The sequence below is a fragment of the Atheta coriaria genome, unplaced genomic scaffold, assembly GCF_025399875.1.
Source record: "Atheta coriaria isolate IRGN ID8LTWV9N9 unplaced genomic scaffold, Caltech_Dcor_3.1 hic_scaffold_12_pilon, whole genome shotgun sequence".
NCBI classification, from domain to species: domain Eukaryota; kingdom Metazoa; phylum Arthropoda; class Insecta; order Coleoptera; family Staphylinidae; genus Dalotia; species Dalotia coriaria.
The window spans coordinates 276463-290924 of NW_027045454.1; the positions used below are offsets into that span (position 1 = coordinate 276463).

Sequence of the window (14462 nt, forward strand, 5' to 3'; positions counted from 1 at the left end):
GGCGGTTGTCAAATTTGAACAAGTTCAAAACAAGTACACAGTAGCGCACTTCGATTAGTAGCACTTTAAAAACTGCCAAATTCTTGAAATTAAAATGCTGAATCCATGTGTAACGATTATAAACACTACTATTAAATAGAATTTCACTAATTGCACTTGTTTTTAGCTGACTTCTATGCTTAAATCCAAAAATAAACTTTAAAAATGACTTGAACCGGACCATGATATCCCAGATATGGCCAGCCTGCACTCTCAAGGTCATGTAGGTCAATTTATCAACGTGTCCGCACACCATATTAGAATTTACAATCGACTCGAGCCTTTTTTTCACCGAATGAATTATATTTTCGCAAATGGCCGGCCCAATTAAGATGTACGCGATGCGGCCGATTGTGCGGCATGACATGCCCGTGACGTTACCGACATGCATGTACAGCTTGCCGATCATCCAAGGCGCGATCGACGGCGACGGCGTCGTCACTGCAGCGAAGAGCAACAATGGCACTACGTCCTCGGCCAGCGTGGAGCTCGTTGGCGAGCAGGTTAAGCAGTTTTTAAAGGTTCATTCGCATGTTCACTACACCCCCGACTAAAACAAATCGCAATTAGCGACCGCGCGCGTTCTGGAAACGGCCGAATCGTCGCCGAAGCACAAATTATTACCCGCGACGCGGCCACGCAAGAACGGGCAGGTAATTCCGGCCGCCGGCTGGTGCACAACTAACTCATTCAGCTCAGTTAAGCAACTGTCAAAAAGCTTTGCTAGATTACACACTGAATGCATATTTGTTCATTACTGCCCCAAACTTGATATGCCAAGAGAAGAGTGAAAATTAAGTGAGAATAGCTCAAAACCCATAAATATTAGCCACAATGACCAAATTCAAAAATTTCTGTGTAATTTTAACTGACTTGAATTAATTTTACAGAATAATCAAACAATGACCATGGCACTAGTCCAGCAAAGACAAGAAGTGATTCTTCAACAGTTAGAAGACCTAAAGAAGCAGATGACTGCCATTCGAGATACTTTAAGAACAAGTTCCACCACATCATGTGCAGTAAATGCTATTAAAGGAAATGTTAAAAATACCAGTTCATGTGATAGTCTAAATGTAAGTAAAACAAAGAATTTTGAACAATTTCTAAGTGAAAATTTTCATATTTCAGGTGAAATTGCTACCAACTGAAATTTCAATCAATGTAAACCCTTCAAACCCACCTTACTTCTTACTTTTACTGCAGAAAATGTGGAAGAATAAAATCACCATCAATATTCAGTCATACATTCATTCTACTGTAACTCAACTGCCTGAAAATACTCGGGCTTTTGTTCAAAGCATCCCAGAACCTGTTACAAGTTCAAATCTGACTTGTTTAACAGTAAGATTAATTTGGAAAACAAGTAAGTGTAAATAATTCCTATTTCCTATTTTAATGTTTAAAATTCTATTGAATTTATAGTTGGAGTTAATCAGTTGGAACTAACTGGTGCAAGACCTATCCAGGGGGAAGTCAATCTACTCCGTTACTTAGCCCGCCTGACATCATCCCTAAACTACAACGATAATATCGAAATGGACTCCTACCTGGACACTTGCTACAACATCTCGCGATCCAAGACGAAGTCCGAGCGTTTACCTCTTTTCCAGCGTCTGAACAAAAAGCTAGGCAAGGAAAAGTTCATCTTTGGTGATTTCTCCATCGTTGACATAGCCGCTTATTCTGCGATCAAACAAACTGCCGGAGCGGGCGAAGTCAATGTTGGCATGACTAAATGGATGAACAATTGTGAGGCTTACAATTAAGTTGTTTAAACAGTAAATAAATAACTTATAAAATAACTTAAAACTAAATATCTTCCAAATATTGACTTCGTAATGTTCATATTTTTGTTTATTTCATTTCATTTTTATATAGTTTTTTAATAGTTCCTCATTTCTCATTGTTAAGTAGATTCATTCATTAATCATTAAATCACAGTTTACTTTTTACATTTACAAAAGTTCATACTCATACGCAAACGTCGAAACTCATACTCGGAATAACTAAACACATAAATACAAGTATACAAGAATGATTAAATAAATAAGAACAGTAATGATTCGCAGCTTGTTCTGGGCAGTGTGTGTGTACGCTTAAAACTAAAACCGACGCGTATAATTCACTAAATTTAAGTTAAAATTAAGTCTTGTAGTCTTTGAACAGCTTACAGTTTAAATTTGTTGGGTTTCCATTAGAATTTCAAGAGTTTTCAACGCAACACTTCGGATCTGTATACATCCGAGTCGAAAATTTCGTTTAAACATCGTTATATTTTAATATAGTTTAATAATTGCTTCAATTTTTTTTTCTTTCATTTTGTTTAAGTTGTGTTTTTCACCTTTAGTTCGTTATTATGATAGATATCGATACATGTTACGCTTACATGTCAACAAGTTGAGTTTACCTTCGGAAATCAGTTTCAGGAGTCAGTTCAAAGGTGTGTTCGGATAGTGTACAAATAATTATAAAACACTAATAGAAGTCTAAAAATTTGCCTACGCTTTGACTTAGAAATCAACATTTTCAAAAGCTTTGTTGAGATTTTTTTCTTATTCTCGAGTGCTTTTTTAAAATATTGAGTCCTAAAGTCGTCCTAAACAATATTGTCATAGTCAATAATGATTTGGGCAGATTTTTGGGAGAAAGTCGTAAAGCTTACCAGCCTAAATGTTGAACTTACTTGCATACGAACGCCGCAAATACATCGCGTTAGTTTTTTTTAGTTTCGTTTGTTTTGTATATGTACAAAGTTAAAACGCCCGTCGATTATTGTTGAACTGGGCTAGATAGTCATATCAAAGGGTTCTACGAGTACTTATCAGTGCCATACATATTACTTATGTTATGTTATGTAAACGTTCAAGTCTTGTTCAAGTGAGATAATGCAACAAATCGCAGTATTTGTCGATTCGTCGAGTTAATTAGACCAATTATATCTATATGAACCGCTAGTATTTTTTTGTTGATTACAATGGCAATTATAGTGATTGATTCTGGCACTACTTAGATTCGCTTCTTTCGTTTGTTAATTGCACTAAGTTTGTTTCGAGTCGATTGTCTTAAGTAATTCTTACCTAAATGCAACATCAACTTAACTTATTAATCTTTGTCACGTGTTCTTCGTCAGCCATTTCGTTTGCTTGCGAATTGTCATCCATTACATTATTACTTAAAAAACTATTAGCGCTATACGAACGATGAGAAGCCGGGCAGCGGCGCCCGCGAGCGCGCCATATTGTTGAGGATGATCTGGCCGCCATTGAGGCTCACGACGGCGCTGCCTTCCGGCTCTGAGTCCGTATAGCTAGAATAGTTCCGCACAGGCTTCTGCCTCTTCCAGGATTGCCGCAGGGAATCGTTCACGTTGGCGTAGTGATTGACGAACGAGTGCGGATCGGAGCGGACGCTCTCGTTTTCGCTCTCAGAGGCCTGCAAATAAATTCAGAACAATTTCAATCAACACAATCGAGACATACGTAACTAATAAAATAAAATGAGAATGAACATTCGGACAACATGAATAACGGATTCAAAATGGTGCTAAAACGGACGAAACAATTTTACTGAAATATATGGTATCAACTGTAAACGTAAAGCTTTCGTTGCAGCATGCAGAAATCATATTTCAGTGCACAACTTTAACTTTATCTTACTTATTCATAATCAGCCAGAATAGTAATGGTTTTATTTTATTTATCGTAATCGATGTTTTTTTTTTTAATAACTCGGTGAGTATTCTTGAATTGAAATGATAGAACAGAACAAAAGAAGCATTTCGTACTCGTAATATGATTTGTTCCAAATACCTGTCACAATTTCAATAATAATTTCTTTTTGTTTCACCTGCAAATGGAAAGAATACAAGATCTCTTTATTGGCACCAATAGAAGCAACCAAAAAAAGAAACAGATTAACACGGCTTTCTTTTACCTTCAGAGAACGTATTTTTTGGAAGGTCGAAATACATCACCGTTAAGTAATTAGTTAATTTACCTGCGAGTCAGTGGAACTCATCTCGGAGGGTTTCTCGGTGACGCTGCTATCGTCGGGCGTCTCGTCATACCCCTTTAAGCTTTCTTCATCGGAGTGATAAGCCACAGATGCAGGCGATGGTCGCGGCGGAGATTTTCCTAGCGGAGGCGGTGGCATTACTTGCTTACGATGAAGAGTGCCACGTTTGCTGATCGTCCCCAAGTTGCTGAGATTTCCGCCTCCGTGTCGCGACCGGTATAATTCCATGGCAAGTTCTTGGCGATCGTCAATTGACATCGCCATTGATTCCTCCAAAGTTTTTTGTGCTTCTTCTATTTACAAAACACATAAAAACAAAAATGTTATTTACCTTCCTTTTTAATTTTAATGATAATGTGAATACTTACGTTTATATTTGTAACTCTTGCTCTTTACACACAAAATGGCGATTACGGTAATAATGATAATAATCGAAATGGCCGCCAACGCAACCATAAACCACGTCTGCCTGTAGAATGGTTTATGTTGAAGATATCCGTATTCCAAGTAAAGTTTACTCGGTGTTAAGACATATTCATCCGATGTTGCCGGAAAACTCACACCATATTTGTTATACGGGATGACTCTAAAGTTGTATGATGTGCTCGGCAATAAACTCTGATAACTAACAGTGAAATCTTGTAGTGGACCATTAGTTGTCCTCGCTACAGTCTGCCAGCGGTTGTCATCCTTCCTCTTACATTCTAAATAATACCCCAGAATTGGACCTTTACCAGTTGGACCATTCAACCAGTGCAACTCAACACTAGATAGTGTCTTAATCAACACCAACTCTTTTGGAGTGCTAGGTGATCCTTCCTGAGGTCCTGTCGTCACATTGCTTGTTACAGCGGGACCAAAGTCAATGGTCTGCGCACGCACGGTAAAAGTATAAGTCACTTGTTCCTCCAACGAAATGACATTGAGGAATGTTGTTGAAACCTTTTGTTTGACTTGTTTACTGAATTCTGTTAAAAATTTAAATAAATTAGGTTTATATTCGCTTATGTAATGTTTGGTTATGTACTTACTTTCATTTTGTTCTGTGGTTTCATAAGTAACAATGTAGCCAATAATATCTCCATTTCGTTTCTTTGGTGGGTTCCAAGATACCTTCAAGCTGTTCATGGTGATATCAGTAAATTTGAGATCCATTGGGGGTCCAGGTAAACCTTGCAAAGTCTTAACTGTGATTGGTTTCGAGCGTGGACCATCGCCAGCGGGATTAAAGGCGAGAATTTGTATTCGGTACTGAGTAAACTTATCAAGAAAGACAAGACTATGACCAGTTGCACTTGCAGGTACAACTTCAATTTCCTCCTCAGGTTTTTTATCACCCAACTCTTGAGGACTACTAGTAACCAAATAGAAGATCTTGTATCCTAACAATTCGCCGTTTTGCATTGACTGCTGAGGTGGTTTCCACCGTAATCGGACCTCAGTTGAAGATACTGCTTCACCTTCAAGAGCTCGCGGTTCGCCAATTGGTACTGCCTCACCTACGTACACAGTTACCGGAGGACTGGCAGGACCTTCTCCTTGTGAGTTAAAAGGTACTACAACGATTTCATAGTTGCGGTCTTGAAGGAGTTCACTTAGGACCATCTTACGACGCTAAATAAAAAGAAAAAAAATCAAGAAACATATAATAAATGGTTATTTTTATAACTTACATGAATTCCCATAACATCCTCCTTTGGTGTAGCTTGTAATGCCGTAGGAAAATCGGAAACAGGCTGGAAGATAACTCTGTATCCACCAGTACTGATATCCCCACTCCAGTGAGTCTCCTCAATAGGATCCCAGTAAACCTGCACGCTAGTAGTAGTAATAGGTACAACCTTCAAGTTATTCACTCCTTTACTAGGTGCGGCCGGATATGTTCTAACTTCAATCGACTCCAGTGAAAAACTACTTGGTCCTATATCATTTGTAGCCTGAATACGGAACTTGTAGCTCGAGAATGGCCTCAATCCACTGACAGTATAAGATGTTAATTGTGGATCAACCCTTTCAGGAATATCCGTCCATTGTGCATTATTTTCCATTTTTTGAACAATATAATACCTCAAAGGAGCAAAACCATCTCTACCCGGTGTCCAACTGAAGGTAATCTGCTTGCTTTGTATCTGACTATGGCTTATTTGCGGTCTAGATGGAGGTTGGGGTGGTTCACGATTATTCGTAGTGAAAACCAGAGCGTGGGCGGTTTTACCCCACCCCAAACGTGTTTGTGCGGTTACCGAGAAAATATAGTACCGTTCCTGTTCGAGCTTTGTAGCACGGAAAGTCCTATCACTTGGTGGGAACTCCTTGGAGTATTTGCTTGTGACATGCGTGTCATTGATTTGGTATGTTACCTTGTAAGCCAGTATTTCACCATTCGGTTCTTCCGGAACATCCCAGATGATTCTAGCTGATGTAAATGATACATCGGGGAAGGAAACATTGGAAGGTGCACCGGGTACGTCTTCAAACGTTTGTACTCTTACAGGAGGAGTGCTGGGGCGACCGTCACCAAGTCTTGTATAAGCTAAGACTTGTATATGATAAAGGACAAATTTTCTCAATTCAGTTAGGGTTGTTGTGAAGGTTGCATTATTAGGAATTAATTTATATTGTACCAAGGATCTGGTATCAGCTCCATAGTATACTTTGAAACCTTCAATTTGGCCATTTTGATGTTCCTTGGGAACATCTCCCCATTTTACCACAATAGTTGTTGAAGATGTCGCGTTTGCTTCCACATTTAATGGTCCAAATGATGGTACTGATTCTCTGGTCCTTTCCAATGCTTTGGGACTAGGTGTACTGCTCCCAACATCATTATAAGCCTGCATTGTGATCTCATATAGAGCAAATTCTTCTAATTTAGTAATGATATGGCTATTGGCAGTTGGATCTTCAATTGTTTCACTCAGAGCTCTACCACTTCCAAGTTCAACATAACTTATGTTATAACCTCTTGGATTTCCGTACCATTCCATTTGTTGTAGTGGAATCCACCTCACTCTTAATTCAGTTGCACTCATCGCTCTAACAGTTACGTTCTTTGGTGGATGGGACGGTGGTGCTTGTATAGTCTGAAACTCCTTCGTTGGTTCACTTGCCGCACTTGCCCCGACAACATTATTAGCAATCAGACGCAATCTATAGTTAGTAAAAGGTGTTAAATTCGTCACAGCGATTGTTGTAGCATCAGGATCGGTCTTTTGAAAGACCGGGAACCAGGTGGTATTCCGTGCAGTTTGTGCTTCTACTGTCCACTTGGTGATAGAAGAATTACCATCAAATCCAGGTGTAAATTGTAAAACCACAGAAAAGGCTTCAATGTTACTCAGAGCCAACTTTGATGGAGGACTAGGTAAAACCGGTTCTACTCCAGATTGAATAATCGCTACCTTTGCAGGTCCAGGACCTTTAGCAGTCCATGAAGTCACCTCGAATCTATAGTGTGTTGTTGCTTGTAATTGATCAATCTTTAGACTCGTAGTTTCCGCTGTTAAATTTTTGTACTTCATTGTTTCCGGTTCATCTTTCACCTGATATTTGATTTGGTAACCAGTAAGAATACCGTTGATGTTCTTTGGTGGAGACCATTGAACCTTCACGGCTCTATCGCTAACTTCATCAAACTGTAAATTGGCAATCTCATCCGGAACATCTTCCAAAGTTTTCACATTCACGTAGTCTGAGATTTCACCGTCTCCTGGGTCGGTAAAAGCCAACACTGTAATATTATACTCTTGGAACTTTTCTAGGCCATTCATAATCGCCATTTGCTTCGCCAAGGGATCTAATAAATTCGGGTGGACTGTCATAACTTTAGCTTCTTCTTCAGTTTCAGTAACCGGATCCCAAACCCAAGCTTGTATCTTGTATCCTTGATTAATTCCGTTGATTTTTTGAGGATCTGGAGGTTTCCACCAGATTTCTACTGCGGTTGAATTAATCGGATCAACTTTTTGTATGACTGGCGGTGCTTCTGGCACACCTTCCTTTGTTTTGATCTTGGCACCATCTGTGTACTTTCCTACACCTTTATTGTTATAAGCAGCAATTTGCACAACGTAATCTTTCCAAGTAATCAAATCTTGGATCAAAAAGTTACGCTGAGCTTCATTGGTAATATTGCGCATGATCCATGGTGATTTATTATAACCAAAGAGGCGATATCTGATGATATATCCAAGAATCTGACCATTGCGATGTTCTTCTAATGGAGGTTGCCATTGGGTGATGATCTCCGACGAACTGCGAGCGGATCCCACGAAGCCAACAGGTGGACCAGACGGAGCTATAATTTATGATGGAGTTTAGGAGGATACTTTCTAGGGAGGTGCTTATATTAAACTATACATATTTTATTTGGTAATAGTAATAGACATGCGAGTTCGAAAAATGTCACAAAACGCATGCGTTTGCTCCTCTCTCGAAATGTTAGTGCACATTTTCGCCAAAAATACAGTCCTTGCGCAGGAGAGAGAGATTGCCTCGTTCAAGTACTACCACAATAGATAGAGACATACAAAAAGTATCGAAAAAAGTCAAACCTGTTTTGTTAAAATTCTTTAAGTATCCTGCACGTAGCAGTACAATAAAAGAGTACACATCAAATGTATACAAAATCAACGCATTTTTCGTCTTCGCATGCAAATATTTATCCTCTCCAATAAAATAAAACCTTAATATATTATTTATTGAAAAAGATAAATATTATATATATTTTTATAGAATATCTAGTAAAATTAAAGAGTATTTCTGAGGTAAAGATTGATAAATACCTTCTTGTGGTAACATGACTTCATTGCTCGGCTCAGAAGGGCTACCCTCCCCAACAGAGTTAACGGCAGACACGCGAAATTGATAAGCCGCCGCCGCTTTTAAATTGGTGAGCAAAATCCACCGCTGAGCGGCGGAGACGTTGCTGATCTCCGTCGCCCAGTTGAGCAGCGGGTCCGGAATGGGGCCTGAAATCGGAGGCACTTATTTGAAGAGCTATAAAACACTGCCGGAACAAAATGTCGGACTGGTTGCGAATGCAACTCCACGTGTGGAGAATCAAATGAGCATGCATAACAAAATGTCATAAATAATATCAACATAAATAACTAAACGCATAAAGTTCCCATTTACAAAATAATTACAATCAATAAACCCCGTAATCAACATAAAATAATATATATGAGTGCGCATATGTATAGTATAGTGCCCTCAGCCAGAAATGGAACTAAACTTGAAAATTTTGAGCGCATTATTTACAACATTTACATGCTCATTCATGCGTTAGATAAATTCAACGTTGTACTTACCTAGTTCAGGCACTTCACGCTTCTGTATAATGTATTGTTTGATGGGACTGTTACCATCAAAACCTGGCGTCCATGAAATATTTACCGCCCTTGCAGAGCCCGTATCCACGCGAACAGCTTGTACATTCAGCGGGGCGAATGGCAACTCGATGACGGAGAGTTTTGCAGTGCGTGTTTCGTTCCCACCTGGCGAGCGCACAGCGCATGAATATTGTCCAACATCCGAAGCACGCACCTGCTGTATCTCCAACGTGCCATCCGATTGAATGTTGATTCTTGAGCTGGTCGTCGGGTTGATAATACTGGAACAACCGCAACAAATCATAAACAAATGCAATCTATTTGAATTTAAAAATGGCGGCTTACAGCTTATTGTGATACCAGTCTAATTGGTACGGTACCGAGGGATCCGATGAAACTTTGCACTGCAGCGTTGCGGTGTGCCCCAACAGAACGCGCGTCTCCGCTGGCGGTTGAATAATCTGCGTGCGGACTGCAAACACAAATCATCGTTACCAAACTTAACCTCACTCCAAGCGCGCTGACCTATAATCATGTGGTGGTGGTGAAATGTATGTGAATGTAGAAGAAAGATGTTGGTGTATGTGATTGGTTCGATAAAAAGCAAACGTGAAAACAGTCAAATCGTTAGTGTCACACTCGGCCACATGTTGCATACGCCATTTTGGTAACCATCGGGCCACCATTTTGAGACAATACGTACCCAGGACGCTGATATAGGCCGTACCACCGGCCTGTCCTGCCTCGTTCGCTCTCAAACAGGAATAAACTCCAGCATCAGATTCACGCACGGCGGCGATGAGCAAGTCGCCATTTTCAAGCACCTGCACGCGTCCGGATACCTCCAGCTCGCTTTCTGCAATTAGGGATTAGTTCGATGCAACAAATCAAAAAACAAAAACGAAAGGAAACGCATGCAGCAATGCAATTATTATTGATTTTAGCTAAATTATTAGTGGCAAAGTTTGTATTCAAACAAGTCACTTACGATTGTATTGCCACGCAACGCTTGGTGTCGGTGCTCCGGCAGCTTGACAACTGATAGTTACATCCTTACCATCAAGTACTGTTTGATTATGCGGACCATTTTCCATTATCGGTATAGACGCTGCACATAAATACATACATTAGAAACTAATCATAACAAAGAGAATCATCAGAAAAAACATGCTCAATCAAATTAATTTATAACCTCAAAAATGTTTCATGCGATTCTTGTAAGTGTTCAAAACTGAAAATATCTAAGAAACCACTAATGTCTAGGTGCACTTTGTTTTCCAAACGCTAAACTCATTTTCTTACAAGTAGGGACATTTTGTTTTCTATTTCGTCGTTCGTTCGCGTTGCGCAAGCGCAGAATGTTATTGCGCAGACTTCTCCTATTCAGCAGCCTAATGCGTTCTAATGAAACAAATGGCCGCCATTATATTATATATTTTCATTAAAATTATTAAGTTCTAATGTAAGGTTATGTATGTACTTACTTTTAACCTTGAGCCATGTGGAAATGTAGCTTTCACCAGCCGGATTACGTGCAAAACACTGATACATCCCTGCATCATCAATCGCAAGTCGTTTGATCAACAAATAATTATCCTCTTGGATTTCGTAGCGTCTGTCATTCAAATCTTCGATATTAATCGTGTTTTTGTACCATGTAACCTTCGGTTTGGGTATTCCATCGACATCGCAAGGTAATATAACTTGCGATGCGTACTCCGCCAAAGTTTCCGGTTTCGTACTGCTAGAGAATCTTGGTTTTTCTTGTACCACTACGCTTGCGTTAGCTTTGACAGTTGGGAATCCCCCGGTTTTCAGTGATACATGGCACTCGTAGACGCCGGAATGCGTTAAGTTCGCTGAGATTAACGCGACACTCCTGTGCCAGACATCGTTGTACGTATACTCAATGCCGGAGTTTTCAATCGGCATGCCATCCTTGTACCAAAGTGTTTCTAGTTCATGCAGAGGGCGTGCGTTCGCAATACAGTCCAAAGTAGTTTCGTGTGTGCCCTTGACAATTTCAACATCCTGCGGTTTAATGATGATTTCGGGTGCGATTTCGTTATACGAGTTGGTCTCGAGTACGTCTAGACGAATATAGGCACTGTTTTCCTCTTTGCCTTCCTGGGTGTTCATTGCGCGTGCGCGGTAGGCCTTCGCGTCCGAGATATCCGTCGATAGGATGATGAGTTGGTTAGATTTGGACTTGGCATACTTTTGAGAGTAGAGCAGTGGGCCCTCATCAGTCTGCCAAGTGATTTGCGGCTCTGGAGAGGATTTAATGTAGGGTAAATCGAGGATTGCAGCTTGGCCACCTTCCACTGCAGCGGTGGATTCGGTAGTGTTTTCGAAAACACCCATATCTAACCAAACAATATGAAAAAATCAGTATTTTGTTAATATAAATTAAAAAATTGAACTTACATGCGACTACAACTTTGATTTCTTCACTCATAATGGATCCCACTTTGTTGGCAGCAATGCATCGGTAACTACCTTCATCTTCAAGACGCGTTGAGAATATTTTATAGAATGGTTCCGTGGAGAATTCCGTCAGTGGTTCGCCGTCTTTTATCCATCGGTATTGCGGTTGTGGATAACCTACAAATGAAAAACAACATAACTATCGCCATCTGGTTGTGTCCAGCTGAACTGTTTCATATTTTATTCACGCACTGAAAGAGCTTTAAAGCTGTTGCAGCGTTCCATCTTTGGGTTAGTTAGGCGCACAGGTGCGATGCTTTTATAACTCGATCGACTTTGTTAATCTAATTAAGGTTTCGTTGGTTTATCTAGGTTTATATGCAAGGTGTGACGTCGGCGGCGTCGAAATTGAACCCTCAACAACAACAACAACACCAACAATGACGCTCCCCACAGGTGTGCCAACCGATAGAGTAGTGTGCGATGGGGGCAGAGACGAAGTAGCTGGGTTATCAACCCGAGCGGCTAATGCTCATCTGCTTTCGTTTATTATTAAGACGCGCACGGCGCACGGGCGATTCACGACTCGTAAACTCGACGGCAGCTAATTTGCAATTTCGCAATCTTATCAAGAATTAATTGAAATTTACCTTTGTTGCATCGCGCGAAGACGCGCGGGCGTTAACGCATATTGCGTCTTAAATATTTACAGCCCCAGCGAGCCGCAATTATTCACACTCAACGACAAGATGGCCGACTGGGTGTATGACCCACAAATTCCTGCAATTCGAATGCATCCAGAGAGGTGCATCCGCGTGCGAACGAAATAAATTCGTGGTTCGAGATCTAGTGAATCTTAGAATCTAGAAAATTCCAGAACGTAAGCGGTAAGAGAAACACGTTTTCGAGTAATTTCCATCAATTGCACTTACTCTTACACGTACATTCCATGCATAATAGATTGTGTTCTAGGTTTATCTACAATCGACCTAGTGCGCTAGCGCGCATGCGTACAAGAAAAATAGGCGGAGCTCCCATTACGCAAAACAACATATTTCTTGGTGTTCTTGCATGTTACATGAAATATTAGTCACCAGAGCATTCAGACGGACATCTTTCATGAGCAAATATCAGGTTCAAGTTAATTAGACGCCCTCCCCACGGAAAGAAAACTGATATTTCAGTACTTATTAGGTTTCCTAACCGCACAATTTCGTATTTTTCCTTACAAAAAACTCTTTGTTGATTTTTCAACTTAATTATGTCACCTTAATATAATTATAATTAATTCTGAGACAAGTAGAAGCACAATCTCATTAATACAAATTATTATCGCGATAACGATCATTACCCAGTGGTTTCCTGCGGTTAGGTGTGAGTGGCACTGGAGAGTAACCGAGATTACGATCGACAAAGACAAGATCAAAGCTAATCAACCAAATCCCACTTTACACCTTAAGTCATATTGTTATTAATGATCCATTCATAACCTACAATAACCCTATAGGCTTAACGATCGCTTTTGAGGTTAAAATTCGCACTGGATGAAATTAATGTAGATATTTTCGAGAATTTTGTTGCTGTTGGCATACTTTGGATACAAACAATGAACGCCATAAACAATCCTAAATTAATTACCAACCTTTATACATTGCGCCATTTTAAACATATATCGATACCGGTCATTTGGTCAAGCATCATCATAAAGAGCTTTTGTTGCTTTAACAACGCCGAGGTAATTAATTGAAAATTCCACATTCGCAGTAAATTTTCCGATCGAATGTGGCCAGCAATTCAATTAGATAATAATTTAAACGCACTTAAAGATACTTAGTACTTATTCGGTGTTATCTCAATTTTGTTTCGTTTGTGCTTAATTTCCTGTTGGTTTTTTTCATGGTTTGCCTTAGCACATTGTTAAGAGGTAGTTTAAAGAAAAAGAAGCGCCATAAGCGAGGATAATCGCGGTTGGTGCGGCGCAGCGCCGAAGAATTTACACAATCCAGCCTCGTTTGCTACGCGCCACCAAAGTGTCCCGTTAATAATTAATAACCTGCACGATCGAAAGGCACAGGATGCTGTTTACTCTACTTTCAAACTTCCAAAGCGTTTATCTTCTCGCGAAAAAGAAAAATTTATTTCGTAACATTTTTTTCTCTTATTATGAAAGAAAATAATATTTTTTGATAGAAAAATGCTTTGGAAAGTTTTAAGACGTCCCTGTGTGAAGGGATAAAATATATAGCATGCATTTACACTAAGTGGTGATCATTACTCGTACTCAAATTGTTAATAATTAATTTCGGGAGGTTTTTCAACACTGTACTATAGTTGAAGTGCTGTAACTTGCCACAAATAAACAACGTATGTTTTTATTTAACACAATTATTCAATAAAATGGTTAATTTTTCGTCTTAAAAGTGGTTAACTGACAGTTTCATAGAAAAAAATAATTTTTTTGCTCAAAAAGTTAAATTTTTCAATGCTGGTGAGTGAAAAATGCAATTTTTAGTTGTTTTTACTTACCGAAAGCTTGACATTGCATAATCTTTGTTGTCCCCAGCCGGCTAATGCTGCTCGTCGCCGAGGAAGTCGTAAAACGTGGAGCTTGTAAATTTTCAGCTGAAAAAAGCAAAAACAAAAATT

The 14462-nt window shown here is 39.6% G+C and overlaps 2 protein-coding genes across 8 annotated transcripts in view; one reads left to right on the forward strand and one right to left on the reverse strand.

Annotated features, from left to right (window-relative positions):
• The first annotated feature begins 3 nt into the window (after window positions 1-3).
• LOC135801707 (probable aminoacyl tRNA synthase complex-interacting multifunctional protein 2) lies at window positions 4-1856 on the forward strand. Of its 2 annotated transcripts, XM_065315208.1 has the most exons (5): window positions 4-109; window positions 167-560; window positions 930-1115; window positions 1171-1405; window positions 1465-1856. In XM_065315208.1, the coding sequence occupies exons 2-5, from the start codon at window positions 354-356 to the stop codon at window positions 1806-1808; spliced, it is 972 nt and encodes a 323-aa protein (XP_065171280.1). In that variant the 5' UTR covers window positions 4-109; window positions 167-353; the 3' UTR covers window positions 1809-1856. The 2 variants fall into 2 exon arrangements, with proteins under 2 accessions (XP_065171280.1, XP_065171281.1); XM_065315209.1 differs by lacking the exon at window positions 4-109 and having other exon boundaries at window positions 198-542.
• A 22-nt stretch (window positions 1857-1878) lies between these two features.
• Window positions 1879-14462, reverse strand: part of LOC135801706 (protein sidekick-like) — a 61663-nt gene continuing 49079 nt past the window's right edge. Inside the window, exons 2-15 of one of the 6 annotated variants that reach the window (XM_065315203.1) lie at window positions 14343-14438; window positions 11817-11993; window positions 10874-11755; window positions 10692-10790; window positions 10378-10497; window positions 10093-10245; window positions 9735-9861; window positions 9369-9670; window positions 8841-9026; window positions 5730-8353; window positions 5088-5670; window positions 4425-5024; window positions 4039-4349; window positions 1879-3474 (exon numbers count right to left, since the gene is read on the reverse strand). In XM_065315203.1, coding sequence (XP_065171275.1) covers window positions 3232-3474; window positions 4039-4349; window positions 4425-5024; window positions 5088-5670; window positions 5730-8353; window positions 8841-9026; window positions 9369-9670; window positions 9735-9861; window positions 10093-10245; window positions 10378-10497; window positions 10692-10790; window positions 10874-11755; window positions 11817-11993; window positions 14343-14438 — 6503 coding nt within the window. In that variant the 3' untranslated portion in view covers window positions 1879-3231. Of the gene's footprint in view, window positions 3475-4038; window positions 4350-4424; window positions 5025-5087; window positions 5671-5729; window positions 8354-8840; window positions 9042-9368; window positions 9671-9734; window positions 9862-10092; window positions 10246-10377; window positions 10498-10691; window positions 10791-10873; window positions 11756-11816; window positions 11994-14342; window positions 14439-14462 lie in introns of all 6 variants that reach the window. The other 5 variants (XM_065315202.1, XM_065315207.1, XM_065315204.1 and 2 more) reach the window with 5 other exon arrangements.